The 27,102-nt window shown below is 37.6% G+C and overlaps 4 protein-coding genes across 6 annotated transcripts; 3 read left to right on the top strand and 1 right to left on the bottom strand.

Annotated features, from left to right (window-relative positions):
* Window positions 1-1,049: 1,049 nt before the first annotated feature.
* sgo1 (shugoshin 1) lies at window positions 1,050-8,806 on the top strand. Of its 3 annotated transcripts, none has more exons than XM_051872633.1 (9): window positions 1,050-1,502; window positions 2,860-3,059; window positions 3,250-3,296; window positions 3,673-3,722; window positions 3,812-4,603; window positions 4,685-4,786; window positions 7,965-8,129; window positions 8,357-8,456; window positions 8,534-8,806. In XM_051872633.1, the coding sequence occupies exons 1-9, from the start codon at window positions 1,355-1,357 to the stop codon at window positions 8,667-8,669; spliced, it is 1,740 nt and encodes a 579-aa protein (XP_051728593.1). In that variant the 5' UTR covers window positions 1,050-1,354; the 3' UTR covers window positions 8,670-8,806. The 3 variants fall into 3 exon arrangements, with proteins under 3 accessions (XP_051728593.1, XP_051728592.1, XP_051728591.1); XM_051872632.1 differs by having other exon boundaries at window positions 8,291-8,456; XM_051872631.1 differs by having other exon boundaries at window positions 8,255-8,456.
* Window positions 8,807-9,592: 786 nt separating this feature from the next.
* rpl14 (ribosomal protein L14) lies at window positions 9,593-12,758 on the top strand. Its single transcript, XM_051872636.1, has 6 exons — window positions 9,593-9,688; window positions 10,659-10,760; window positions 10,901-10,995; window positions 11,968-12,067; window positions 12,531-12,584; window positions 12,668-12,758. The coding sequence occupies exons 1-6, from the start codon at window positions 9,608-9,610 to the stop codon at window positions 12,728-12,730; spliced, it is 495 nt and encodes a 164-aa protein (XP_051728596.1). The 5' UTR covers window positions 9,593-9,607; the 3' UTR covers window positions 12,731-12,758.
* A 226-nt stretch (window positions 12,759-12,984) lies between these two features.
* On the top strand, window positions 12,985-18,709 carry LOC127500973 (uncharacterized). The gene is made up of 5 exons (XM_051872635.1): window positions 12,985-15,820; window positions 15,901-16,269; window positions 17,398-17,517; window positions 17,637-17,689; window positions 17,843-18,709. Exons 1-5 carry the CDS (start codon window positions 15,793-15,795, stop codon window positions 17,948-17,950), a joined length of 678 nt encoding a protein of 225 aa, XP_051728595.1. The 5' UTR covers window positions 12,985-15,792; the 3' UTR covers window positions 17,951-18,709.
* LOC127500972 (CXADR-like membrane protein) lies at window positions 18,532-25,744 on the bottom strand. Its single transcript, XM_051872634.1, has 8 exons — window positions 25,441-25,744; window positions 23,569-23,814; window positions 21,970-22,248; window positions 21,317-21,352; window positions 19,987-20,091; window positions 19,842-19,892; window positions 19,426-19,457; window positions 18,532-18,781 (listed from the first exon to the last, which is right to left on the bottom strand). The coding sequence occupies exons 1-8, from the start codon at window positions 25,505-25,507 to the stop codon at window positions 18,698-18,700; spliced, it is 900 nt and encodes a 299-aa protein (XP_051728594.1). The 5' UTR covers window positions 25,508-25,744; the 3' UTR covers window positions 18,532-18,697.
* Between the last annotated feature and the right edge of the window lie 1,358 nt (window positions 25,745-27,102).

The following is a 27,102-nucleotide window of genomic DNA, read 5'->3' as shown; positions in this document are numbered from 1 at the left end:
TTCATACTCTGGGACCATGATTTCAACATGAAATGCAAAATTTACTTTTATCTGAAAAGAGGACTTTCGACCACTGTTCACTGTCCAGTTCTTTTTCTCCTTAGCCCAGGTAAGATGCTTCTGACGTTGTCTCTGGTTCAGAAGTGGCTTGGTAGTCCTTTTCCTGAAGATGTCTGAGTGTGGTGACTCTTGATGCGCTGACTCCGGCTTCATTCTACTCATTGTGAAGCTCTCCCAAGTGTTTGAATCGGCTTTACTTGACAGTATTCTCAAGCTTGCGGTCATCCCTGTTGCTTGTGCATCTTTGCCTACCCAATTTCTTCCTTCCAGTCAACTTTGCATTTAATATGCTATGATATACACTCTGTAAACAGCCACCCCATTCAGTAATGACCTTCTGTGACTTACTCTCTTTGTGGAGGGTGTCAATGATTGTCTCCTGGACCATTGCCAAGTCAGCAGTCTTCCGCATTAGTGTGGTTTCAAAGAACAAAAGATACCTGGAATTTATACTGTAGGGATGGTCATTTAATGAAACTCAAATGTAAATATTCTAATATTTTGAGATACTGGATTTTGGACTTTCATGAGCTGTACGCTCTAATCAACGAATTTAAAAAAAAAAAAACCTTTTGAAATGTTTTACTTTACATGTAGGGAATCTAGAATATATGAAAGTTTCATTTTTTAAAATAATTTACAATAAAAAAATGAACTTTTTCACGATATTCTAATTATATGACCAGCACCTGTATATCAATTGTTTTTCAATAATCTCTTCTTGTTTCATGACATGAGTTAGAGATAGTCCCAAAGTAATGCTGTACTTCAGCCAGCAAAACATAGAAAAGTTGTTTATGTCTTGAAAATTTACATTTATGTAGGACAGGCTATATACAGTTTTGTTAACAAAATAAGATTATTTACATTTTCCTCAAAGTAAAACAAAAATCTTTTGTCAATGCTCTCAATAATAAATAAATAGAGGAAATCTTTCCACATTCATTTAGAGTATTGGCGTTTTTTATTTATCTTTTTGACTGCAGCAGATGACGTCTGAACTAGTCGCGGCGGAAGTGACGTTTGTTCCTCCAATCAGAGCGCGCAGCGCATGATTTCGAACATCAACTTCCAGGACGGGGGAAATACGCCAGAGAAGCATCTCACATAAAATACATAATTTACGCACTATCCGTTCTAAAGTGTCTGTTTATTCACCTTTTATGATAGCGGCAAACAACTGGGTAAGACGTGCGCCGTGTTTAGGTCAAGATCAGGGTAAAATGGAGGTAAAGTTTAACCCTTAATCGGCTGAGAGACTCTTCACTGGACGCGGTTCCTGCGCGGTTTAGCCATGGCTCGGGAGCGGGTAGTGCAGAAGAAGTCTTTCCAGCAGAGTCTGGACGACATCAAGGAAAAAATGAAGGAAAAGAGAAACAAACGTCTCGCCAGCGCTTCAGCTGCCAGCCGCGGCCTGTCAAAACTGAAGAACAAAAACACAGGTGCGAGTAATGCGCTTTATGTTTGTCATATTCGTGCCGTTTGATGTGTTTTTATGTTTATAGACTTCTTTGTTGTGTTTTATGGTATTGTTAGTACCAGTACCAGGTCTATTGAAACCGATCTCCCAGTTCTTAAAGGGATAGTGCACCCAAAAAATGTGAATTCTGTCATTGACGCACGTTGTTCCAAACACATCTGATTGACTTTCTTCTGTGGAGTTTAGAAATGACAGCCTCGTTGTAGCGTTTTCCATTCAACCTAGCATCTCCTTTTGTTTACCTACAGAAGAAAGAGTCTCACAGGTTTGGAACAAAATTAAAGTGGGCATGAAACAGAAGTTCCGCTCTTTTTTTTTCCCCTTATTGTAACAAAACGGCTTCTCGAACAAGAACAAATGTGAGGCGCAGCTTGATATTTTTCTGTGGGAAATTGATTGGATGGTTGTGGTTTGCTATTAGTGGATCTCATGTGAGTGACAGGTTGCTCCGCCCTCATCACCAGAGCTGCAAGAGGGAGAGGAATTTATTCTGATTCAAGATTACGAAGCACATGAATTAAAGGGTTAGTTCACCCAAAAATGAAACTTCTGTCATTAATTACTCACACTTATGTCGTTCCACAGCCGCAAGACCTTCGTTCATCTTCTGAACACAAATTAAGGTATTTTGCAGAGGTTCAACCTTAATGTAATGAAGCGATGAGAATACTTTTTGAGCGCAAAAACAAAACAAAAATAACAACTTTATTCAACAACCTATTTACGTTGCAGCGCTTCCAGGTTTTACGTCAGAACGCTGGCTCAGTATATCGCTGATCATGTGAGCAGCACGATGTATACGTGTGATGCTGACACTGACGCGTTCGGACCTAAACACAGAACTGCGCCAACTGCGTAACAGACTGACGGGGAAGAGGAAAAATTGTTGAATAAAGTTATTTTTGTTTTGTTTTTGCACACAAAAAGTATTCTTGTCTTTTCATAACATTAAGGTTGAACCACTGCAGTCACATGACTGTTTTAACGATGTCTTTAGTACCTTTCTGGACCTTGAATGTGGTAATTTCGTTGCTTTCAATGGAGGATAAAAAAACCTCTCGGATTTCATCAAAATGTCTTAATTTGTGTTCTGAAGATGAATGAAGGTCTTACGGGTGTGGAACGACATGAGGGTGAGTAATTAATGACAGAATTTTCATTTTTGAGTGACCTAACCCTTTAAGAAAATAAATCATTTATAATATTCCATAAAATAAAAATATAAATAAAAAAATCAATTTTGATTTGATGGTGACTTTTAAGGAACCATAAATCAGTTTAATTTGGTCTAATCCATCACTTCATTCTGTCCTCCACAGCGACGGTGAAGCCGTTTGTGCTGAAGAGCGTCCAGGTGAATAACAAAGCTCTGGCCGTGGCCCTGCAGATGGAGCGGGAGAAGGTACGGCAAGCGCAGGGAGTCATCCTGCAGCTGAAGAAAGAAAGGCAAGCGCTCGTCTTCCACCTGCTGATGCTGAAGCGGACGCTTCGAGATCGAGGGCCTGTTGAAAGCGCTCAGGTGAGAGGTGTACGGAGTCCTCCTTTAGGTGGTGATATGTACGATTTCATGGATGGAAACATGGGTTAAAATGAGGTGCAGGATGTTGCATTAATGTATATTAAAATTTTTTGTGTATGGGCATGTAAAATAATGCCCTGTTAAAGTATTGCACTGCAGGGTAATTTCTTTTTGCTTTCTGTTTTTGTAGGTTTCTGCTCCTGTTGAGACGAGTCCAGCTCGGCCCGTCAGTCCTCGGTGAGAAAGAACAAGCTCTAAAGCTTTTAATAGAAAAATTATATTTAAAAGTGTGGGGTTGTTTTTGAAAGAAGTCTCTTCTGCTCACCAAGACTACATTTATTTGATCAAAAATACAGTAAAACAGTGAAATATTATTCCAATGTAAATCAGCTGTTTTCTATGTGAATATATAGTAAAGTGTAATTTATTCCTGTGATCAAAGCTGAATTTTCAGCATCATTACTCCAGGCTTCAGTGTCACATGATCCTTCAGAAATCATTCTAATATGATGATTTGATGCTCAAGAAACATTTATGATTATTATAATTTTTTACCAAAAAGCAGCTTTTCGACTTAATTGGTGACCATATTGTTTCTGTTATTGTGTCACAGGCTAGTTTGTGTGGTTGAGACGGACATGCAGGATCCGCCTTTGACTGCAGGTACTGCTGCGTGTGTCGTCGTCACCAGATCATCATTATAGACGTTTCTGTATGTTTGGGGTTTTATACTGTGCCGTTTATGTTTGCAGAGGCTGTTTCGGGTTGCCGTGTTGACAGACAGGTTTCGTTGCCGCCCACGGTAGGAACGAGGCGAAAGAGACGCTCTGAGACCGTGAGGAGGCGGAGCTCGCGTTTCGACTCAGCCTCTGTCGGGAGAAGCAACATACTGGATGGAAAAAGAGAAGAAACTATTGATGCCAGACAGGAGGTGGCGCAAAACACTTCACTGGAGGAGGTGCGGAATGAACAGGACGAGGATCAAAAGGCAGGGCCGAACTGTGAGTTTGAGCTGGAGATTGCTGAGCTCCCGGCCGTTCAGCACTCGACGCCTGAGCCTCCTCAGCGGCCCGCCCGACAGAACAAGAAGAAGCCAACCCAAGCCACGGCCCGGGGCCGCAGACCAGACCGAGCCCCGCTGAAGAAGCCGTGGGAGAACCCCAAACCCCGAGCACGCTCCAAGAGTCGGGACCGTTCTCAGAGTCGCGCACGAGCGCCGCTCCCGCCTGCCGACCGCCTGAACTCCTCGCTGGGAGGCAACGACACCTTCGACTTCGACTGTGAAGAGGCCGTCCATCTGACGCCGTTCAGAGCAGGAAACAAAGCTGCGGAGAAACCGTCACCAGATGCTGCGGCAGATAAAGAGGACGAGGCCATGGAGACCGACCGCAGCCTCTCAGAAGACGGTCAGGATGAAGATGACTCTCCTTACGTACCGAAGAGGAAGTCCAGAAGAGCTCGTAGTCCGCCGGCCAGACGCGCTCGCTCCAAAAGACGGTCCGTTCAAGAGGCCAGAGGAAACGCTTCCCAAGGGCAGCGCACGGGTACGGTACAGTGCTTTGAGTTATATATGAAACTAACATTTCAATGTCATTTCATTGTTTTAATCATTTAATGTTTCACAGAGAGAAATAGGATTGAGGTGAATGAAACTGACCTGCACCTTGACCCACAGTCACCCGTTTGTGTTCCTTCTGAGAATCCCAGCCAATCAGAGCCAAGCCAAGGTAAACCCCCTTTTGTTTTTTTACTTTAAAAAAACAAAACAAAAAAACAACACATTTTTGATTTTCAGTGGTATCTGCTAGGGCTGGGCGAAATGGCAAAAAAATAAAATCTTTTTTTTTATTATTATTTATTTTTTTATATATAAATGTTTAACTAGTTAACTTAAAAATGTAACTACAATATGATTCTATTCACACTACACCTGAAGTGATCAACATGGTGTAACTGTAAAACAAGTGACTCGTTGTTTGTTAAATATCTTTGCAGGAAATATGCATGACATATGATGGCAAATATTGTAGAATCTTAACTTAAACACTACTAACAGCAAATGCTTTGTAAAAACAGAAAATAACAGCACCGTTCAGCCTGTCACCATCATGCAAACATGAAACATCAAACACAGTAGTCGTTCTTTACAGGTTTTTGCATTCCATTGCACTATTTTTCCTTTTGTTTTTATGTTTGGTGGAATTGTTTGGCTGTCGCACTCGTGTTTTGCATCTTTTGCATCCTCTCACCCATGAAATGGCATTCTAAAAATAAAAAGTAACTTTGCTGTGTCTTGTTTTTTCAATGCAATAACGTAGGGCTGGACGATTAATCGAAAAGTATTCGAAACTGAAATTCAGAACCTCTACCCGACGTAATTTTCCATGATGGTTATTTCATTTTTTAATCCTGTTAATACTTTCCCATAGATGCAAACTCCTCACCTTTCAGTGACAACTCACCTTTCTGAGGTCACCTATTGGATTTGCATAGATCTAATAAGAAAGTGTTTTTATGGGTGGGTACTTGTGAACTTACAAGAGTAAATAAAGAACTGGTTGTTTCAGAAAGTACTGTACAGTGCTTCCTTTACTCTTTACTTTAAAAACTATGTCTTTAAAGGGTAATATTTTATGTATGTGAGGTCTGAGATGTGAAACGGTGAAGAGAGAGAGGGCAAACAGTTTGCAGTTCAGTTCAGTATTGACGTCTAATCAGAGCCTGCGTAGCACTTCATCTATTATAACAGGAGATTTTGACCAAATGTATTCAATCTTGATTTTAGTAAAATGTTGCAACGTTTTTTTTTTCGTAAAATATTCCATTTTGGACATAAAAGGTAATAAAAAAATAAATAACTTTTTGTCAGTGCTGTCCTGTGGTTTGCTAACATTTTTATTCTTGATTTAAAAATAATAAAATCATGGCAGAACATTACATTCGAATTAATCGGAAAAATCGCCCAGCCCTGGTATCTGCAGATGAATAATTCTTGAAGGTTATTGCTTTCTGTTCCAGGGTTATTAATAGAGCTGTGGAATATAATAGATTTTACGATTCGTCATCAAATCCCAACGGTTGTGATGTAATTATATAAATATATAGTCTGAGGCGCTGCATGTTTCAGCACTGTGTTCATCTTTACTTTCGATTCACAGTAAATGCTGCTTTGCAAGTGTGGTGTGTTTGAGGCAGTTATAATTTGCATTTAGAAACACAACGTGCGACAACCAAATTCATAATGAGAATCGTTTATAAAGCTGTTGTTGTCAACAGAGGAGTGATGAAATCTCCCTGCGGTTTCCTGCCAAAAGAAGAGCTCAATAGTTTGTTTGAGAGCAAACACATTAAGGCAATCATAAATGTTTTAACTTTACTGTTGCTCTGTGAAATAAAATAATGATAATTATTATTGTTGCTGTTAATAATTATAACAATTCTGTATTATAACAATGTAATATATTATTATTAAATACTTGCTTTTTTAATTTTACCATACAATTGTTTTTTTTAAATAATAATAATAATAATAATAATTGCATTTTTTGGTCTTTTGCTGAATCTGATAAAAAAAAAAGCACTGTTAATTTAATTTGTTTCTTGTTTATTTGCATCTTTGTTCTCATTTTTAATAACAAAGACAAAAATAACAAAGAACTATATTGTAATTATTAAAGGTTTAATTCACCCAAAAATGAAAATAATGTCATTACTTACTCACCCTCATGTCGTTCCACACCCGTAAGACCTTCGTTCATCTTCAGAACACAAATTAAGATATTTTTGTTGAAATCCGATGGCTCAGTGAGGCCTGCATAGCCAGCAATGACATTTCCTCTCTCAAGATCCATTAAGGTACTAAAAACATATTTAAATCAGTTCATGTGAGTACAGTGGTTCAATATTAATATTATAAAGCGACGAGAATATTTTTGGTCCTTCATGAAGCTTCGGAGCGTTACGAATCAGCGTGTCGAATCATGATTCGGATCGCGTGTCAAACCACCAAACTGCTGAAATCACGTGACTTTGGCGCTCCGAACTGCTGATTCGACACGCTGATTCATAACGCTCCGAAGCTTCATGAAGCAGTGTTTTGAAATCGTCCATCACTATATAAGTCGTTATTTTGTTTTTTTTGGCGCACCGAAAATATTCTCGTCACTTAATATATTAATATTGAACCACTGTACTCACATGAACTGATTTAAATATGTTTTTAGTACATTAATGGATCTTGAGAGAGGAAATGGCATTGCTGTCTATGGAGGCCTCACTGAGCCATCGGATTTCAACAAAAATATCTTAATTTGCGTTACAAAGATGAACGAAGGTCTTACGGGTGTGGAACGACATGAGGGTGAGTAAATAATGACAGAATTTTCATTTTTGGGTGAACTAACCCTTTAATGTAATTATTATTAATAAAGAATGAGAGGAAAAGTTGTAATCGAATCGTTACTCTCTGAATCATATTCGAATTGAATCATGAGGCAAGTGAAGATTCACACCAATAAAATAAAATATAAATATTAGTTGAAAAAACTTATGGTAACACTTTACAATAATGTTTCATAACTACTTTAGTAAACATGAACTAAGAATGAAAAATACTTTTATTAATACATTTATTAATCTTAATGTTAATTTCAACATTTACTAATACATTACTGAAATCAAAGCTGTATTTGTTATTGTTCGTTAACACACTGTGAACTAACATGAGCAATGTGTTTTTATTTAACAGATTAATGAATTCTGTAACAAATATATTGCTCATTGTTAGCAAAATTATTAACTGGAAATAAATAACTAAAACTGAAATAAAAATGAATTAAACCTAAATAGCACATAATGAAATTTAAAATAACACAATAACTATAAATAACGTCTGTTTCCCTGCAGCGCCTCCTGCTGTTTCTCTGGAGTCTCCCATCCCTGTTATTCCTGATGGAGAGGCGGAGCTTATGATGATTGACTGCCCAATATTTGAATTCCCTAAGTGTCCCAGCAACTCATCCGATCAGGAAAATCAAAAGCCTTTGGTGATGGATAGAGGCAGAAGAAAAGGTAAAATCCTTGATATTTGATCAACCTTTTCATGTGGGCTGCTTTCTCTGGAGTTTCTCTGTCTCCTGTGTTTCTCACCACATGTTTGATCTTTTCACTCACCAACGTCACGTTTCTCGGTGTAGAAGGAAGACTGATGTGTGGCACACGTGTTTCTGCAGGCGGGCTGGTTGTTCGCTCGTTTCTGGGCGTGGCTTTGAGTGACGTGAGCAATCTCTCCCCCGCAGCCTATCAGAAGCCGGCGTCTGCTCCGAACACGCCCCCGAGCTCCAGCCGCAGGCGCCGCTGCACCAGCTCCGTCAACTACAAGGAGCCGTCCATCAGCTCGTACGTCCCTCACTTCGCACCCGCCCTTCTCTTTCTGAAGCTTCAGGCGTTTCTAACCAACCTTTTATGTTTTTTAGGAAACTTCGACGTGGTGATAAATTCACAGACACGCGGTTCCTGCGTTCCCCCATCTTCAAACAGAAGCCCACGTCCCGCCGGAGCTCGCTCAAGAAGATGGAGATCTATAACGAGTCTTTTGTGGGCTGTCGTTGAATAACTGATTGGACTTTGTAAAATGATTTATGCATTAATTTTTAATTAAGACTTTTAACTGTCTGTTACATGATTGAATACATAAATCTCATGATTTTAATTGTGAATATTAATAAAGTTTGTCCCTTTTAATTGTCCTGAAGTGTATGGTTTTATTTTACAAATACACAAAACCAATTGAAAAGCATTTTTGATGCACTTTTTTTTAACTTCTGGAAGTGTTTTAACAGAGACTTGTTTTCAGATTTTAATTTAATTTCTATAAACAAAGTGTGAAAGATTCAGCATTAATAAATCACTTCATTAATGTCCTGAGAACACTTTACGGTAAGTTAATCCCATTAATTAATGCATTAACATATATAAACTGTTCGTTGTTTATTCATATTAGCTCAGGTCCGTTTAATAATGACATATACAACTTATTTAATAATGCATTAGTAAATGTAATTTCTCAAATGGTAATTAAACGCTTCGGCTACGCCATTATTTACAGGAGATTTTCCCCAAAAAAAAAAAGTTCACTTTGTCTTTTGTACAGTTTGTTTCAAAATGCTTTAAAACAACTGAGTTATTCATAATTTCCTGATCACGTGGTCTCTGATAATATGTATGCAGTTACTTTTGTCATTTTTTACTTTTTTTTATTATTAATAAAACCGCTTTAAGAATACTTTTTACTTGCAGTATTTTATTTTTTTAATTGCAATATAATTATTTTTGCTTTCAAACACTGAATAATAAAGACATAAAAGTAATTCCATAAAAAAATATGAACACTGTTCTTTGTTTTATTGCTTTAACTCGCCTCTGTTTATTCTTTCTAAAGATAAAAAGGTTAAAAAAAGAAATTGTCACAGCACGACTTTGATCGTGTATGACATAAACTTAAAAAATGAAAAGAAATCGCTGCAAAGTATAGCTTTGAATCGCCGCGCATGCGCAGTACTGAAACGGAAGGCTCTTCATTCCAGAGCGGAAGTCGTTTCGTCCTTTTTCTACCACGGTCTGCCATCATGGTGAGTGAACTCACTTACTCGGAGTCTAAAATCAAGTTAAAATGGTGTTTTTTGCAGTGTCACAGACGAAGAAATCATCGGAAATGTATTTTAATACCTTAATGCCCATATATACAGTAGTTTTTGGAATATAAATGACGTTTTTGGCGCTTTCGGTGAGAAATTGAGCGTCAGATGCGTCTCGAAACAACGTGGTGAAGTGAGTGAGTGAGTTAGGCCGGAGTTACTCTACAGACACTTCATCCGTCAGGCTGGAGACTCGTGTTCAACATAAACACCAAATTATGTTAAATTACGCTACCGAAGCCCCCGAGATGAGCACGTTTTATGTCGGGGATGTGCTGCGCTCGATCTCGTTCATACGGGCACGAGCGGGACAGCTGTACTGTTGATACAGAGCCTGAGAGAAACCGGTGTCGTGACAGATCGGGTCTCCCCAAACTGTCAGTTAATGATTATCCTTAGTATATACGAATTATATTCTTTTAAAATACGCATAGCTTACTATATAATGCGTACGAAAACGCATCAGTGCATAATAAAACCAATTGAACGTAATTTCCTTCACTTGATTAACTGTTATAGCCTAATAATAAGCATATTAAGTGAATAATTGAACATTATTAGTTTGTTTTATTTGTAACTTAATTATTTGGACATTTAACACTTAAATTAAGAGGTTAATCGCTTATTTGTATGCTATGCTAGTATAAAAGCTACCTAATACAGACATAAATGGTCATTATAATGTAGTTGAAATGGTATTACATGATTTTGTAGGATTTGAAAAGAGAGTACCTATAAATCAATTTGAACCAATGGGATCACTTGGGAGACCCAATTTCGGGCTGATGTATACATTTAAAGTCACATGTTCTGGAAACATTATTAGACACATACAAGGCGTATAAGATCTGCAGTGCTGTCACTGGGATGTTTTACATTGACAAACGCATTATTATTTTTTCAGGTGTTCAAGCGCTTTGTCGAGATCGGCCGCGTCGCATTCATCGCTTTCGGCCCTCATGAGGGGAAGCTGGTGGCGATTGTAGATGTCATTGACCAAAACAGGGTGAGTTTAATCACTGATGTACTGTGTGACGTCAAGTCGTAACCTTCACTTCACTTTACGAAGCATCATATGTCACGGTTAAATCACACATGATGGATTTGTGTACTTGCATACTGAGTTTTATTTTGAATTGTGTTCAGGCACTGGTAGACGGCCCGTGCACTGGAGTGAAGAGGCAGGCGATGCCCTTCAAGTGTCTGCAGCTCACTGACTATGTCATCAAAGTTCCTCACAGGTGAGCCGATGTGTCTGAAATCACATGATCTCTTGAGTAGGTGCTTATTTTGAATAAGTACTTTGTGACACCAAAAAAAAATAGTATGTTCTATATTGTATGAGTGTGTGTAGTATGATAATGTACTACATTCGCCATGTTGTCATTATCATGTGACCTACCAGCGTCAGTTGCGTGGCTTCACTGTCGTTCACAAATCCTGTCCTGTGGCCTCATTGGATAGTAAAATGTCCATCATATGCATTCTTCAGAATCTTGCCGCAAGTAGTAGGTTTTGTTTACTCTTTTGAGTACATACTACTATCGTTTCGTTACTACTTCTGCTTTTCCATTTAGTATATAGTAGGGAAGTGTGCGATTTTTGGATACAGCCAATATGCCTTCTTAAATACTATATACACAGTATGTGAAGTGAGCAGTATGTCTGATTTCATAGTATTCGAAAAACAGTAGATGAGATTCTGAAGTGATGCTGCAGGTCACATGATAATGACATGGTGAATTTAAATCATACTGCACACATTCATACTATAGAGTGCACTGATTTTAACAGTTGCGAAGTTAGTTTCAATCCAAATGTAGTACCCTACTACATAGTGTGCGATTTCAGACGCAGTGTTTGTTCTCTACTTGTTTCGCTGCTTTTTTATTATCAGCAGAGCTTCTGTATCTGAACATTTCACTTTCAAATGTCAAACTTTTTCTTTTAATTGTGTGTTTGTAACATTTTACATGCAATTGATAACTTTTCTCTTTTTAAAGGGAACTCAAACTTGTATAAAGCCTTTTTAATGAAAATAACTTTAAACACATACAGCTATATTTTTGAAAATATCCAATGGCGTCGGGTCACTTCAGATGCATCTAAACTCTAGATGCCGAGAATATAATGAGGTGTCCAGTGTTGGATAAAAGGGAAGGTTTTGTTTCCCTGAGCTCTAGTTGATCTTCTCGTGTTGTGGTTTCCTTCAGCGCCCGTCAGAAGTATGTGAGACGCGCCTGGGAAAAGGCCGAGATCAACAAGAAGTGGGAAGAAAGCAGCTGGGCCAAGAAAATTGAGGCCAGAAAAAAGGTGCTTTTCCTCCAGACTCTCTTGCACTTACACACCTATGAAAGCTTGTTTCCGCCACTGAATACAAAATAAAAAAGTAATTGTGACTTAATCTCGCAATTCTGATTTAAGAGTTATAAAGTCAGAATTGCAAGTTATAAACTCGTAATTCTGAGAAGAATCCGAGTCCTCCAAATTGGACTTTATAGATCGCAATTGTGAGTTATAAAGTCAGAATTGCGAGTTATAGTCAGATTTGCGAAATATAAAGTCAGAATTCTGAGGAAAAAAGTCTTTGTTTCCTCAGAATTGGACTTCACAGCTCGCAATTGTGAGATTTAAAAAGTCACAATTGCCTTTTTATTTATTTAGTGGTGTAAACAAGCTTCCATACACACTACTGTTAGCTGGATGGAAGTGATTCGTGTTGTGAATGAATTGTGTGCTGATTTGCTTCATAATCATGCTAAACTTCTTTCAACAGCGGGCAGCAATGTCAGACTTTGATCGCTTCAAGGTGATGAAGGCCAAGAAAATGGTATGTTTCGTCTGTATGTATATAGTGAGGCGTATATGATGCTGCGACATGAACACGAGCTGATCTGTCTTTTCTCTCTGCAGAGGAACAAGATCATCAAGAAAGAGGTGAAGAAGCTCCAGAAAGCTGCACAAAAGAAAGCATAAACTCTTCAATAAACGTGTTTGACTTGTACACTTGACTCAGACTTTTATGTATCCATTGCCTGATGATAAAAAGGTTATTCTGAAGTTTGTGTATCTCAGTGTTGACCTCATGTAAAGACAGGAATATGAAAACACGTGGCATAGATTTGAGATAGATGATTGTGCAGTGAATACATTAAGAGTTTACAGCATGGTTGAATCTGTCAAAATTATGCATACATAAACACCTTACAATAAGGTTTCATTTGTTAACATTACTTAATGGGTTAGATAACGTACAAAATACTTTTATACAGTATTAATGTAAAAAAAATAGTTGCTTATATCGGTATGTTATGTTAAACTACAAGTATTAGTAAAATGTTGACTTGAACATTTGTTCAATGTAGCTAAATGAATGTTAATTTCTTATTTTTTTGATTCATAAATCCTGTAAAATTGTCATTCATTTGTTTTAAAGAATCCACTAATCTGAAATGGCCAGTTTGGTGTATAATTAGGCTTTATACGCAGAAAGGTTGTAATCATTTGGTCAACTCTGGCTCGAGTTTCTCACAAAGCATTTGGACGCTTGAAAGATGATCGATTTCAAATGCAGAAGCTCTAGGAGTTGTTTCTGCTCCACGTGAGTAACATTGTTTTGCTCCACAGAACTGAGATGAGCTGTTTTTGAGTGTTTGTCTGGGAGCTGTATGTTCATTATCTTGTTGATTGATTCGTCATCTTCGCTTTATTTTTTGAGTAGCATTATTGTGCATCGCTTCAGCGGTGATAGAGACATCCACTCGTGCATTTGAGGGAGGGGCGTGTTTGTTGGCGTGTTTTTTTTTTTTTAGACATCAACAGTTTCTCAGAAATCGCTTACTGCACCTTTAAGCAAGCACGACGTTTTCTTTCTCTCTCTGGTGTTATTGTGTTGGTCATAGCAAGTGGTACAGTGTTGACAACTAATTTTCAGGGGAAGCTGCTAAAAAGGCGGGTCGATTTGTTGCTAAAAGTTGCCAAATGACGTAGTGATGTCATTGCGCGATGACGCAAAACTGCGTTATCGCGTAGATTACGCAAAAAAATATTTTAAATAGTATATTAATTTAGATTTGTTCATTAAAAAAAATTGTAAAAGTAATATAAACATCTTTATGATCAGATATTAAATACATTATTGAACAGTTACACATTTTTTTTGAACAATTACATTTTCCTATTTTCTTATTAACTAGGTGCTTTTTTGAAAAAAAAGAAAAAAAAAAAGATGCAAGGGTAGTCTGAAAATTTGCTAAATTGGCAACACTGGAAGAAAAGCTTTTTAATGAACGCAGTTTAGTGTCTGTCCGCTGGGTGGCAGTAACGAGCACAAGGCACAGAAATACATATTTCTCTAAAACAAATTCTCAAAGGCCTAAACCCATTTGTCAAATAAATCACTCTTTCTTCAAAACCTTAATCACGTTCAGGCTGTTAGACATAATTTGCAAAAATTAATGCTAACTCTAAACACATTCTCACTCACTAAAACACATTTCACACAGTAAACATGAGTGGCAGAACTTAAACACAACTACAACACAGTTATCATCATTTACAGCACAACGACACGAAATTGTTCACACTTGTTTGTTAATGATGTGATCTGAAACGGACCACTTTACCAGCATTCAGCCTAACATTCTGTTTCAAGAATGATAAAATGGAACGCTCCCTTAACGTTCGTGTAACCAAGAAAAAACTTTTTTAAAATATTTAAAGTGGACCAATTATGCCCCTTTCACAAGATGTAATATAAGTCTCTGGTGTCTCCAGAATGTGTCTGTGAAGTTTCAGCTCAAAATCCCCCACAGATCATTTATTATAGCTTGTCAAATTTGCCCCTATTTGGGTGTGAGTAAAAACACGCTGTGTGTGTCCCTTTAAGTGCAAATGAGCTGCTGCTCCCGCCCCCTTTCCAGAAGAGGGCGGAGCTTTAACAGCTCACGCTTCGGTCGATCAACAACAACAAAGCTGGAGAATCTCACGCAGCCAAAATGACGACGGTGTTCAGCCTTACATTGTTCAAACCGGAGTCGACACTGATGGAGAGACTCAGGAAGAAGTTACAACTTTTAGACGTTTCTGAATGGTTAGTGGATAAATTTATGTAGTTGCTGTGGAGTTGATTCAACTCATCCACTAGCATGTGCCGTCATTTTAATCTTTTGTGCAAAACCAGTGTTGAATTGACTCTCGTTTGTGGAGCAGTCCGGCGTAAAATGACGGCATGTCAACAACACTCTACTACAACAACTCTTCCTCTTCTCTAAAGCAGCCCAACATGGCCCCGCCCCCTTTGTTGTGTGTTCTCGTGGGCGGGTTTATGTAAATTTTAGGGTTAGTGATGTCACCAACCCGGGAAGAAGCTCGTTGTAGTCCCTACCAGCCATTTAAAAAGCGATTTCTGTAAAAGAAAATATCTCCCTTTGCATTGAACTTTGAGTGTCGTAACTTTGCAGATGTTGTTTATGCTGAACATAACATTGAACAAACGTTATATTGACATTACTGTAAGAATGTTTGTTCATAACTTTGAGAGAACCTTGCCAGAATGTTCCGTGTTCGCTGGATTAGGCCGCTGAAGACAGACAGAGAAAGGTAATGGAATAAAATGAAATGCTCAGTTTCAGAATCCCACCTTCAGCGCTCCTGATATGAAACACGAAACCGAAACTTCATCTAGCTCTAGTTGTTTGGCACTTGCTCCTACAGCACAGAATCACAGATGACAGTCATGGGTTCATTTCTCAGGGATAAAGTCCAACTACAAACAGAAATTCCAGAAATTGCCTGTCTTAGATTGTCATGTATGACACATGATGTTTGTTGCGTGATGTATGGTCCTCATAGAGTTAAATGTCGTTTCCTTTTTCCTCGTAAATGAAACCTGAGTGTGATGTTCAGACAGATTCTTCGTCTGAAAACACCCCGCTGTGGTTTAAGTTCAGACCTGACCTGTGGAGGTGGTGAACTTAAGCATTTATAAGTAAGACCCCTGGTTCCCACCTCAGAGTCAAACTACATCAGACTGAAAGATGAGCCTCAGAGTAATCCTGTTAGTCAGTGAGTAAACTGATGTCTAGATCATTTACAGTAACTGATTTAGATTCGAGAATGATTATATTTGGTCTTTTTCACCCTAGGCTTCAGTCTGCAGTGTTTCATGTGTGTTCCCACTGTGAATGTGAGCGTCCGGCGCGAGCAGAACGCCTCTCTGCCCTGTCACAGCAACTACACCAACTCCAGCTCTGTGATGGCCTGGTACCGGCTGAACTCGGAGAAGATTACTTTACTCGTATCTGCGATGAGAGGAAACGTGCAGAAGAACACGTTTATTGTTGAGTACAATGAGGAGCGAAGCAACTTGAAGCTGGACGGCGACAGCAGGCTGGAGTCTGTGAGTCTGGTCATCTCTGCGGTCAGAGAGGCGGATCTCGGCCTGTACTTCTGCGCTGTTGGCGTCAGCTTGAACAAGATGCTTTTTGGGACTGCTGTCAGACTCACGTTTGCAGGTTAGTGCGGTTCAGATTGAGCAAAACATCCTTTGGTTACTTTGTATCATTTTTTGGTTGCATTAAGACTTCCTGCTAAATGAGAAATATTTTCACAAGCCATATGTCATAATAAATCACCATATTTGTAATAAATACAAAGTACATAAAGTCATAAAGGTTAAACAGATGTCAGATGAATCAAACAGCCTCAAATCTCCAGGTGATAAACAGAAATATACAGAATATAACAATAAAAAATTATATATATATATATTAGCTTTCATTTTAATTTTAGTTTATTTTTAGTAATTTTGTTACGTGCTTTTGCCTATTTATTTATTTATTTATTTCCAAGTAATAATTTTTGTGCACTTTAAACTTTAAACTTCATTTTATTTATTTATTTTTTATTTATTTCATTTTTATGTATTTTTACATTTACATTAAATTTTTTATTTAATTTATTTTTATTTATTATTTTTTAATTTTTAGTTTTTACATTTTTTATTTGATTTTTATTTAATTATTTATTTTTTTTTGTTTTTGATTTATTTTATTTGTATTTATTTTATTTAATTTTTAATTTATTATTTTTTGTTTTTTATTTTATTTGTATTTGATTTTGATTTTTATTTATTATTTTTTAATTTTGTATTTATTTATTTTATTTTTGTTTATTGTAGTATTTTATTTTTATTTAATTTATTTTATTTTTTTGTTTCTTTATTTTTTTATTTATTTGATTATTTTATTTATTTATTTTAATTTGTTTTTTATTTTATTTTTATTTATAATTTATTGTTTTTTATTTTATTTTTTTATTTTTATTGATTTATTTTATTTTCATTTATTTGATTATTTTTTTATTTATTTATTTATTTTTTATTTATTTGTTTATTTTTTTCCCCAATTAAAACGTGAATGCTTTATTTGTTGACAAGACATGAGTTCATTAATGCAATAATCATCTCTTCATGCAAACCGTCTTCATCCTCAGATAGCTGGTCATTACAAAACTGAGAAAGTAAAGCAGGCGTGTTCATAGAGTTATTGCCGCTGGGCTGCTCTCTTTTTTCTGCGATCATTTATTCCAGTGAAACTGTTCTTTCCATTGCTCTGGTGACTCGTGTGGTTCTGGTGTTTCAGACGCTGAGCAGCAGCGGCACACTTCAGATGTCATGGGCTGCTGGTCGCTCTGGCTTTGTGTTTGCATCACATGCGGGATTTGTGGTTTTCTCTGCGCTTGTGTGCTTTGTTACAGAAAAAGTGAGTGAAGCTTCAGCTCATAAAACATAACTTACATGAAGGTTATTCCCTCCATACAGAGTTTTAGATGTGTGTTTCTCACACATGTGCTTATCACACATCTCACTTTCTGTTTTCAGATTCTTCTGTGGTCTCCTGCATCAGCTGTGTGAAGGAGAACTCAAATGTCCAGGTGGGTCTGAGTTTGGGTGGAAATAATGGTATCCGCATAGGAATTCCTTTCTTCTCTTGTTTGTCCGTGTAGCTTGTATTGTGTTTTGTGCTCGACTGCGTTGAGAGTAAGACGAATATTCATTTATTCATTCGGGGAAGTGTTGTTTTCCAGGCAGCACAGGTCCAGTATTCCAGTCTCCGGTTCATCCGGCGCTCCAGAGCAGCCGCTCCGGCTCCAGAGAACGTGACGTACGCAACCATCGCCAAACACACGCCCTGATTCACTGTCCACAGAGTTCACATCGCTTAGAAGTCGACTATACCTATACCTATAGCTATAAAAAATCTTTAATACACTACTGGTCAAATGTTAGGCTGCTTTTATTTGATCAAAAATACAGTAAAAACAGTGAAACATTGTTATAATTTAAAACCGCTGTTTCCTATAGTAGAAAAGTCATTTATTCCTGTGATCAAAGCTGAATTTTCAGCATCATTACTCCAGTCTTCAGTGTCACATGATCCTTCAGAAATCATTCTGAGATGATGATTTGATGCTCAAGAAACATTTATGATTATTATCAATTCAGATTTTTGTGGAAACAGTCATACATTTTATTCTTCAGGATTCTTTGATGAATAGAAAGTTTAAAAGAACAGTGTTTATTTTGAAATAGAATCTTTTAGAACATTATAAATGTTATTATAAATTTAATGCATAAGCCCCAAACGTTTGATCAGTAGTGTATATTACATATTTGCTATATTAGTCCTGCTATATTCTATGGTTTCTTCTTTATTTGATTTTTTTTGATTATATATAAGCTAGCATTGATATTAAAATTCAAACATGATGGCATATGAAGCTAAAACAGTGATTTATTTCCTCTTTAAGGTGTTATTTAATTATATTGTTTATATAGTATGTACGTATAATTGAAAATCACTCAATATTGCACTTATCTACTGTACATGTCCAGTGTAAACAGTAAATGAGCAGATTAATGCATTAAAGAGAGCGTTGTTTTTATGAACTCTTCGGGCGTATGAGAAGTGTGGAGTAAATGACATTCTGTTGCTGAACATCCAGAGACTCGTACTGCATCTCGCCCTACACACACACACACACACACACACACACACACACACACACACTTATATTATTATAATATCATGCACATTATTTCTTAAAGAGGCCATATTATGCCCTTTTACAAGTCTTGATGTTGTTTTTCCTGCTTGAATGTTGATTATTTTCCTCATATTCTCCATTGTTCAGCTCCTCTCTTCCCAGTCTGTCAGTAACGCTCTGTTTAGTTCCTGTCTCTATGAAGCCCCTCCTTCTGAAAAGCACAATGTGCTCTGATTGGTCAGCTGGAGCAGTGTGTTGTGATTGGTGTTTGGGAAATGTCCCGCCCCTTACCATAACCGCCAGTTTCAACACACTACTAACTAACTCAACCAGGCCCCGCCCCTTTATTCTGCGTATGAATTATTTAAATGAGGAATATTGTGACGCGTTCGTTCCCGGGAGAAAATGGAGGCATTTCAGGGAGTTCAGAAACTTTTCATGCTCAAAACAGCAACTTTACACACTAAAGAAATAAGAACATGTAATAAAGCACAATAGGACCCCTTTAAAGAAACACCAAACTGTTGTAATTTTGAAGTACACAGTTTCACTGATCAAAAACAAGCTTCTTTTGCTGTTTGATTGGTGCCTGAAAGTTTTGAGGTGAGAGAGAAAACACTCACTGTATCCTCGTGAGCGTCCGGCATCCAGCGGCCTGATAAATGACAATGAAATAAACATAATAAATAAACCTAGTGACATAATGACCTTCGATGAACCTATAGGAGTGTTGGACGTGAAAGTGAAGCGCTTCAAGTCCAACACATCTCCTATCTGCTTAATCTGGCTGCATCCGAAATCGCACACTTCCCGACTATATAGTAGGCGAGCTTTTTTCATTTTTTGTTATGAATACCACTAGTAGGTCACATAACAGCGAATGTAGTACATTCAAACTATATAGAACATACTTATTTAGTGCTTGCAAAGTGAGTACTTGTTTCAAATAAGTACCCATACTCGGAGTATGCAATTTCGGACGCTCCAGTGTTGAAATGAGGCATGTGATCTGATGATGTCATACAGTAACTCCGCCTACCTTCATCTGTCATGCTGTGCAGCGGCAGACCTGATGTATGATCTGTCGGCCCTGTGTGTGTACATTTGTAAACAACATTAACTAGATCTGCTTGGTAAATTGTATTTTAAAATGCAAAACAAGGAAGAATCCGAGTCAAACACACCTGATTCCTTTCTAGTGTTTGTTCTGGTTCTTCTGCAGCTGAGTATCACAGAGAGAACGCAGACGCAGATGATCGCCAGTAAACACAGAGCCAGCAGGATGGACACTGAAACACACACACACACACACACACACACACACACACACACACACACACACACACACAGCATTCTCTCTTTAAATGAATAATAATAAATAATAATAATAATGCATTTTATTTAACGGCGCCTTTCGTAACACCCAAGGTCACCTTACAAGCAGACAAGCAATAATATATAGTAAAAAAATAAATAAATAAAAAAAGATCTTTTTCCTGTAGATGTGTGTAATATTTGTCTAACTGAAATCGATGTAGGTTGAATTTATTCAGAAATACAGAAAACTCTTAAAGGATTAGTTGACATTAAAATTTCCTGATAATTTACTCACTCCTATGTCATCCGAGATGTTCATGTCTTTCTTTCTTCAGTCGAAAAGAAATGAAGGTTTTTGAGGAAAACATTCCAGGATTTTTCTCCATATAGTGGACTTCACTGGGGTTCAACGGGTTGAAGGTCCAAATGTCAGTTTCAGTGCAGCTTCAAAGAGCTCTACATGATCCCAGACGAGGAATAAGAGTCTTATCTAGAGAAACCATCGGACATTTCCTAAAAAAAATAAACATTTATATACTTTTTAACCACAAATGCTCGTCTTGCACTGCTCTGTGATGCTCCACGCATTACGTAATCATGTTGGAAAGGTCAGAAGTACCGATCCAGTGTTTATAAAGTGAACATTCAAAAACATAGACAAACACCCTTTACAAAAAAAGTTAAAACAACAATATCGGATGATTTTGAAGTTGGAGGAAAAAATGAAATGGAGTTTTCCGCCCTACCGCGGTACTTCCGCCTACGTCACGCGTGACCTTTCCAACATGATTACGTAATGTGTGGAGCATCACAGAGCAGTGGAAGACGAGCATTTGTGGTTTAAAAGTATATAATGTTTTTTTTTTTTTAGAAAATGTCCGATGGTTTCTCTAGATAAGACTCTTATTCCTCGTCTGGGATCATGTAGAGCTCTTTGAAGCTGCACTGAAACTGACATTTGGACCTTCAACCCAGTGAAGTCCACTATATGGAGAAAAATCCTGGAATGTTTTCCTCAAAAACCTTTATTTCTTTCTGACTGAAGAAAGAAAGACATGAACATTTTGGATGACATGGCGGTGACGAAATTATCAGGAAATTTGAATTCTGAAGTGAACTAATCCTTTAAGTGCTCACAAACTTTCTAGCATAACTGTATATGTATATAATAGTAAAACAAAAATGAACAGAACTTACGATTGTTATTCATTTCTGGACTGTTGTTGTTAACATCTGTCGAGAAAGAAAAATACAATCTCACTCCTGTTGTCTGGGAAGTAAAATGAATTGTATATTGATCATTCTAATGAAATATTTGTGTTAGATTAGATTAGATGACACGATATTAGTTCAAGTGTAAAGAAAGATAGAGTTGAGACACTGATTGTGAAACGTTAGCGATGATCTACAGCTGTGATTCCTCTTTCTAAATGTTTTAAAAATATTTTTTTGGTTACACTCTAAAACATGCTGAGTTTAAAACAATCCAAGTTGGGTTGAAAATGGACAAACCCAGTGGTTGGGTTAAATGTTTGCCCGACGTAATTTTTAAACAATAGTTGAGTTAAATAAAACTGCCCAGCATGTTGGGTAAACATTTACAAGACTTTGGACGAACTAAACTGTCACATTAAAAAACATAATGTAGCTAATTGTGCTAACGCTTTGAGAACATAATCAAAGACCAGATAACATTGAACAAACGTTCTATTAATGTTACTGGAAGAACGTTTGAGAGAACCTTGCCAGAACGTTCCCTGTCATCTGGGAGGTCTTATCAATTTCCTGCAGGAATATCCTAGTGAAACTCCTATCTGTAAATGTGAGTGTGTGTTGTCCTCTAGCGCCACCTGTGGTCACAGTGAGGAAGGCCATCTCTCTGTTGTTGCACAGGTAAAGGCCCGAGTCCTGCAGCTGGAGATTGCTGATGATCAGGTGGTTGATGGTGTGAGTGAATCTGGACGTCGGATCGTCTCTCTCTTTCTTCACTGTGCTGTTTTTATAGAGCGTGGAAATGAACTCTTTTCTGGACTGAGCAGTTCGCTTGAATGCCCATCTCTGCTTAAATTTATCAGAGGTTTTACATGGCAGATAAACAGTTGTGCCTGCAAGAATGGTGAAGTTTTGGCCTGGGAAGAAGAAAGGAGAAAAAAAGGAATTAGTATGTTGTTTTAACTCACGCTGTTCTAGTCTTAGAATGATCCACACATTCAAACGAGAACCAATGTGGGGAAACAGTCAGAGAATAAAATTAAGTAAGATATCAATAATTATCAAAATGAAGTGAACAAATATCTGTCAGTGGAGTCAGAAAAATAAACTTAATTCAAAAGGAAAACAAGATGATTTCTCTGACTCCACTGACAGATATTTGTTCTTGTTTTAAACACAAACTCACTTCATTTTCATGATTTTTTTTCAGTAAACAAGATTTAATATCTTCAGTCATTTTGCTTCTCCATTAAATGTACACTCTAAAAACTGCTGGGTTAAAAACAACCCAAGTTGGGTTAAATATGGACAAACCCAGCGAATTGGTTGTTTTAACCCAGCAACTGGGTAGTTTTAACCCAGCAAATTGGTTGTTTTAACCCAGCGAATTGGCTGTTTTAACTCAGCGAACTGGTTGTTTTAACCCAGCAATTGGTTGTTTTAACCCAGCAACTGGGTAGTTTTAACCCAGCGAATTGGTTGTTTTAACCCAGCAGTTGGGTTGTTTTAACCCAGCTATTGGGATGTTTTAACCCAGTAAATGGGTTGTTTTAACCCAGCTATTGGGTTGTTTTAACTCAACAAATTGGTTGTTTTAACCCAAAGAATAGGTTGTTTTAACCCAGCTATTGGGTTATTTTATCCCAACTATTGGGTTGTTTTAACCCAGCTATTGGGTTGTTTTATCCCAACTATTGGGTTGTTTTAACCCAGCTATTGGGTTGTTTTAACCCAACTATTGGGTTGTTTTAACCCAGCGAATGTGTTGTTTTAACCCAGCTATTGGGATGTTTTAACCCAGCTATTGGGTTGTTTTAACCCAACTATTGGGTTGTTTTAACCCAGCGAATGTGTTGTTTTAACCCAGCTATTGGGATGTTTTAACCCAGCTATTGGGTTGTTTTAACCCAACTATTGGGTTGTTTTAACCCAGCGAATGTGTTGTTTTAACCCAGCAATTGGGTTGTTTTAACCTTGCGAATGGGTTATTTTAACCCAGCTATTGGGTTGTTTTAACCCAGCGAATGGATTGTTTTAACCCAGCGATTGGGTAGTTTTAACCCAATGAACCCAAAGCATGTTGGAAATTAACATTTATTAATAAGTTTAATAAATGAACATTTTTATAACCCAACCACTGGTTGGTTTTTTAGAGTGTATCTTGATATTTGTGCTGGAAAACAAGATTGATGAAGAACAGTTTTTTGCAGTGTGAGGGTTCATAATGATTGAAGCACCTTTGAGAACGGCGATATTTGCGATCAGCTGATCGTTACAGTAATATTGTCCTGCGTCGGACGGCTGCAGGTCTCTGATGTGGAGCGTGCCATCTGAAAGCAGCTGGTGTTTTCTCTGGTCCAGGTAAGACACCTGCTGTCCATGTTTAGAGGCGATGACTCTTCTCAGCCCGTGGCTCCAGTCGATGTCTGAAGCTTTGTCGCACATCAGCACAAGAGAATGCTTTTCTGGAGCACTCACTGTCACTGAGAGAGGTCAAAGGTCAGAGATTATACTTTCATATTTAAAAACTGTCTGTAAGGCATTGCTTTCCTTAAACTGTCCTGTGCCTGTGGGTTTACATGCAGATCAGGATGTCCAGTGATTCACTCACAATCCTGTGGAAACTTGTTTCCGCCACTGAATAAAAAATAAAAAAGGTGTAATTGCAAGTTTTTATCTAGAAATTCTGACTTTTTTTCTCAGAATTGCATGACATAAACTGGCAATTGCAAGTTATAGTCAGAATTGCGAATTTATATCTCACAATTGCGAGCAAAAAATCAGAATTAAGAGAAAAAAGTCAGAATTTTGAATTTATATATCTCAATTGTGAGTAAAAAAAAGTGAAAATTAAGAGAAAAAAGTCAGAATTGCAAATTTGTATCTCACAATTGCAAGTAAAAAAGTCCAAATTAAGAGAAAAAAGAATTGTGAGAAAAAAGTCAGAATTTCGAGTTTATATCGCAATTGCGAGTAAAAAAAGTCAAAAGAGAAAAAAGTCAGAATTGCAAATTTATATCTCACAATTGCGAGTTCATAACTCTCAATTTTGACATTATTTTTGCAATTGTGAGTTTATAACTCACAATTCTTACTATATTTCTTGCAATTATGAGATATAAACTCACAATTGTGAGTAAAAAAGTCAGAATTGTGAGATAAAAAAATCGCAATTACCTTTTTTATTTTTTATTTCATTACAGAAACAAGCTTCCATATGTTATAGAAATTGAAATATTAGTAATATTATTAAGAAATAACATGAAATAAAATGTAATTGCTTTATTGATTGTACCAGTACAGATTACAGCACGAGTAATGATCGCATTTTATTCACAGCTAACAAAAACATGAACGTTTTACTAATGTTCTCATTAAGTTATTTCTGAATGTTCCATGAACGTTTCAGTTTGTTTAAATGTTTTAAAAACATTAAAGCGATGTGTAAATAATGTCTTTGTGCGAATGATTTGAGAACATTATTAAAGACCAGATAACTTTGAATGAACGTTCTATTAACGTTACCGGAAGAACGTTTGTTCATAACTTTTTGTCAATATTTTGTCTGAAAGCGAAGAACGTTCTTCTTCTGTAAGTCAGTTTGATATTAAAGTGTGCCGACACACATTTAGAGTCGAGGCTGAGCGTCACTGTACTTCCTCCGTCTGCTGTTATTTATACTTTATCAGAAGGAAGTATATGGACTGAGCTTCTGTGACTCCTTATCAAATGGAAATTAATATTGCGTTCTTTGTTTCTAAACTGAGACTAATTTTATATTTCTTATAGGTTATATTGGATTAGGAATTTAGGTGAACTGGTTCTAAACGCCAGTTTATACACAACAGTGTGTTCATGGAGAGCTTTCCATCTCTCAACATACAGTAAGATAAACCTACTTGAGATGTGAAATATAAAAGTGCATCATACTTTCATGTGTTCATAAATGACAAATCATCAGATGTTCTGCTGCAGGCTTTATGAATATAATCATCAAGATTATTCTGATAGGAAAACCCATGGACACACTGAATCACTTCAAACATTGACAGCAGAAAATAAGGAATGAAGCCGCTTCATCAGAGTTTGGAAGAGGGAGCGTGTCCTACCTGAGATGTTCTCTGTGGTCAGATGGAAGATGAAGAGAAACGTCCAGATTAGAATAATGAATCTCATCTCTGTGACTGAAGCTGTCTGAGGCTCAGAGGACTGACGGGAGTGTTTCTCTTTTTCCACTTGATCCCAAACGCTTCCCTCTGTCTGTGTGTGTGTGTGACAGAGAGAGAGAGAGTGTGACTATGTGTGTGTTTGTGTGTGAGAGAGAGTGTGTGCATGTGTAAGAGAGTGTATGACTGTGTGTGTGTGAGAGTGTGTGTGTAAGTGTGTGTGTGTGTGTGTGTGTGTGTGTGTGTGTGTGAGAGAGTGTGTAAGTGTGTGTGTGTGAGAGTGTGTGTGTAAGTGTGTGTGTGTGTGTGACAGAGAGAGAGAGAGAGAGTGTGACTATGTGTGTGTTTGTGTGTGAGAGAGAGTGTGTGCATGTGTAAGAGAGTGTATGACTGTGTGTGTGTGAGAGTGTGTGTGTAAGTGTGTGTGTGTGTGTGTGAGAGAGTGTGTGTAAGTGTGTGTGTGTGAGAGTGTGTGTGTAAGTGTGTGTGTGTGTGTGTGTGTGTGAGAGAGAGAGAGAGAGAGAGAGAGAGAGTGCGTTTGTGTGTGTGTGTGTGTGTGTGTGAGAGAGTGTGTGTAAGTGTGTCTGTGTGTGAGTGTGTGTGTGTGTATGTGAGAGAGAGTGTTTGTGTGTGTTAGAATGCGCGCACGTGTGTGTGTTTGTGTGTGAGAGCGTGTTTGTGTGTTAGATTGTGTGTGTTTGTGTGAGAGTGTGTTTGTGTAAGTGTGTGTGTGTCTGTAAAAGAGAGAAAGAGTGTGTGTAAGTGTGTGTGAGAGAGAGAGTGTGTGTAAGTGTGTTTGTGTGTTTGTGTGTGTTAGAATGCGTGTGTGTTTGTGTGTGTGTGTATGTGTGAGAGAGTGCGTTTGTGTATGTAAGTGTGTGTGTGTGTGTTTGTGTGTTAGATTGTGTGTGTGTGTGTGTGTGTGAGAGTGTGTTTGTGTAAGTGTGTGTGTGTGTGTGAGAGAGTGCTTTTTGTGTGTTAGAATGCGTGTGTGAGAGTATGTTTGACTGTGTCTGTGTGCGTTTGTGTGTGTAAGAGTGTGTATGTTTGTGTGAGTGCGTTTGTGTGTTAGAATGTGTATCTGTGTGTGTGTGAGAGAGAGTGTGCGTCTCTGTATGAGTGTGTGTGTGTGTGTGTGTTTGATTGTGTCTCTCTGTATGTGTGTGTGAGAGAGAGAGTGCATGTGTGTGTCTGTGTGTGTACGTGTGTGAGAGTGTGTGTGACTGTGTGTGAGAGAGTGTGCGTCTGTGTGTGTGTTTGTGTGTCTCTCTGTATGTGGGTGTGTGAGAGAGATTGCATGTGTGTGTGTGTGTGCCACTTTATTGTGAAATAGTGCTTGAATATAGAAGTCTTTTAGATGATATATTGTTTGAGAAGATTTAATGATAAACAGTGCAGTCTGAAACAACAAACGCTGAAACCCTAAACTGTCCAGAGGGATGGAGAGGCAGATAACAGGATTGATCATGATGTTATTTCACTCATAAATATGTCACTGATCAGGGATGATGTTTCTGTAGGACAAACAAATGATACAGTTACAGGGGCCCAGAGCCACTGGCCCCGCCCATCGCTTCTCTCATTAATAATTAAATAATGACTCCG

The sequence above is a fragment of the Ctenopharyngodon idella genome, chromosome 19 (genome assembly GCF_019924925.1).
Source record: "Ctenopharyngodon idella isolate HZGC_01 chromosome 19, HZGC01, whole genome shotgun sequence".
Lineage (NCBI taxonomy): Eukaryota > Metazoa > Chordata > Actinopteri > Cypriniformes > Xenocyprididae > Ctenopharyngodon > Ctenopharyngodon idella.
This window is presented reverse-complemented; position numbering and strand designations above follow the sequence as displayed.

Coding starts and splice junctions, on each gene's coding strand:
- sgo1 (XM_051872631.1), top strand. CDS start 1,355: ATGGCTCGGGAGCGGGTAGTGCAGAAGAAGTCTTTCCAGCAGAGTCTG. Junction 3,723..3,811: donor GGATCCGCCTTTGACTGCAG/GTACTGCTGCGT, acceptor TTATGTTTGCAG/AGGCTGTTTCGGGTTGCCGT. Junction 4,787..7,964: donor CCAATCAGAGCCAAGCCAAG/GTAAACCCCCTT, acceptor GTTTCCCTGCAG/CGCCTCCTGCTGTTTCTCTG.
- rpl14 (XM_051872636.1), top strand. CDS start 9,608: ATGCGCAGTACTGAAACGGAAGGCTCTTCATTCCAGAGCGGAAGTCGT. Junction 10,761..10,900: donor ATGTCATTGACCAAAACAGG/GTGAGTTTAATC, acceptor AATTGTGTTCAG/GCACTGGTAGACGGCCCGTG. Junction 12,068..12,530: donor AAATTGAGGCCAGAAAAAAG/GTGCTTTTCCTC, acceptor TTCTTTCAACAG/CGGGCAGCAATGTCAGACTT.
- LOC127500973 (XM_051872635.1), top strand. CDS start 15,793: ATGAGCCTCAGAGTAATCCTGTTAGTCA. Junction 15,821..15,900: donor CAGAGTAATCCTGTTAGTCA/GTGAGTAAACTG, acceptor TTTTCACCCTAG/GCTTCAGTCTGCAGTGTTTC. Junction 16,270..17,397: donor TGTCAGACTCACGTTTGCAG/GTTAGTGCGGTT, acceptor CTGGTGTTTCAG/ACGCTGAGCAGCAGCGGCAC.
- LOC127500972 (XM_051872634.1), bottom strand. CDS start 25,507: ATGAGATTCATTATTCTAATCTGGACGTTTCTCTTCATCTTCCATCTG. Junction 21,353..21,969: donor CTTCCTCACTGTGACCACAG/GTGGCGCTAGAG, acceptor CTTTCTCGACAG/ATGTTAACAACAACAGTCCA. Junction 20,092..21,316: donor TCCAGAAATGAATAACAATC/GTAAGTTCTGTT, acceptor TGTGTGTTTCAG/TGTCCATCCTGCTGGCTCTG.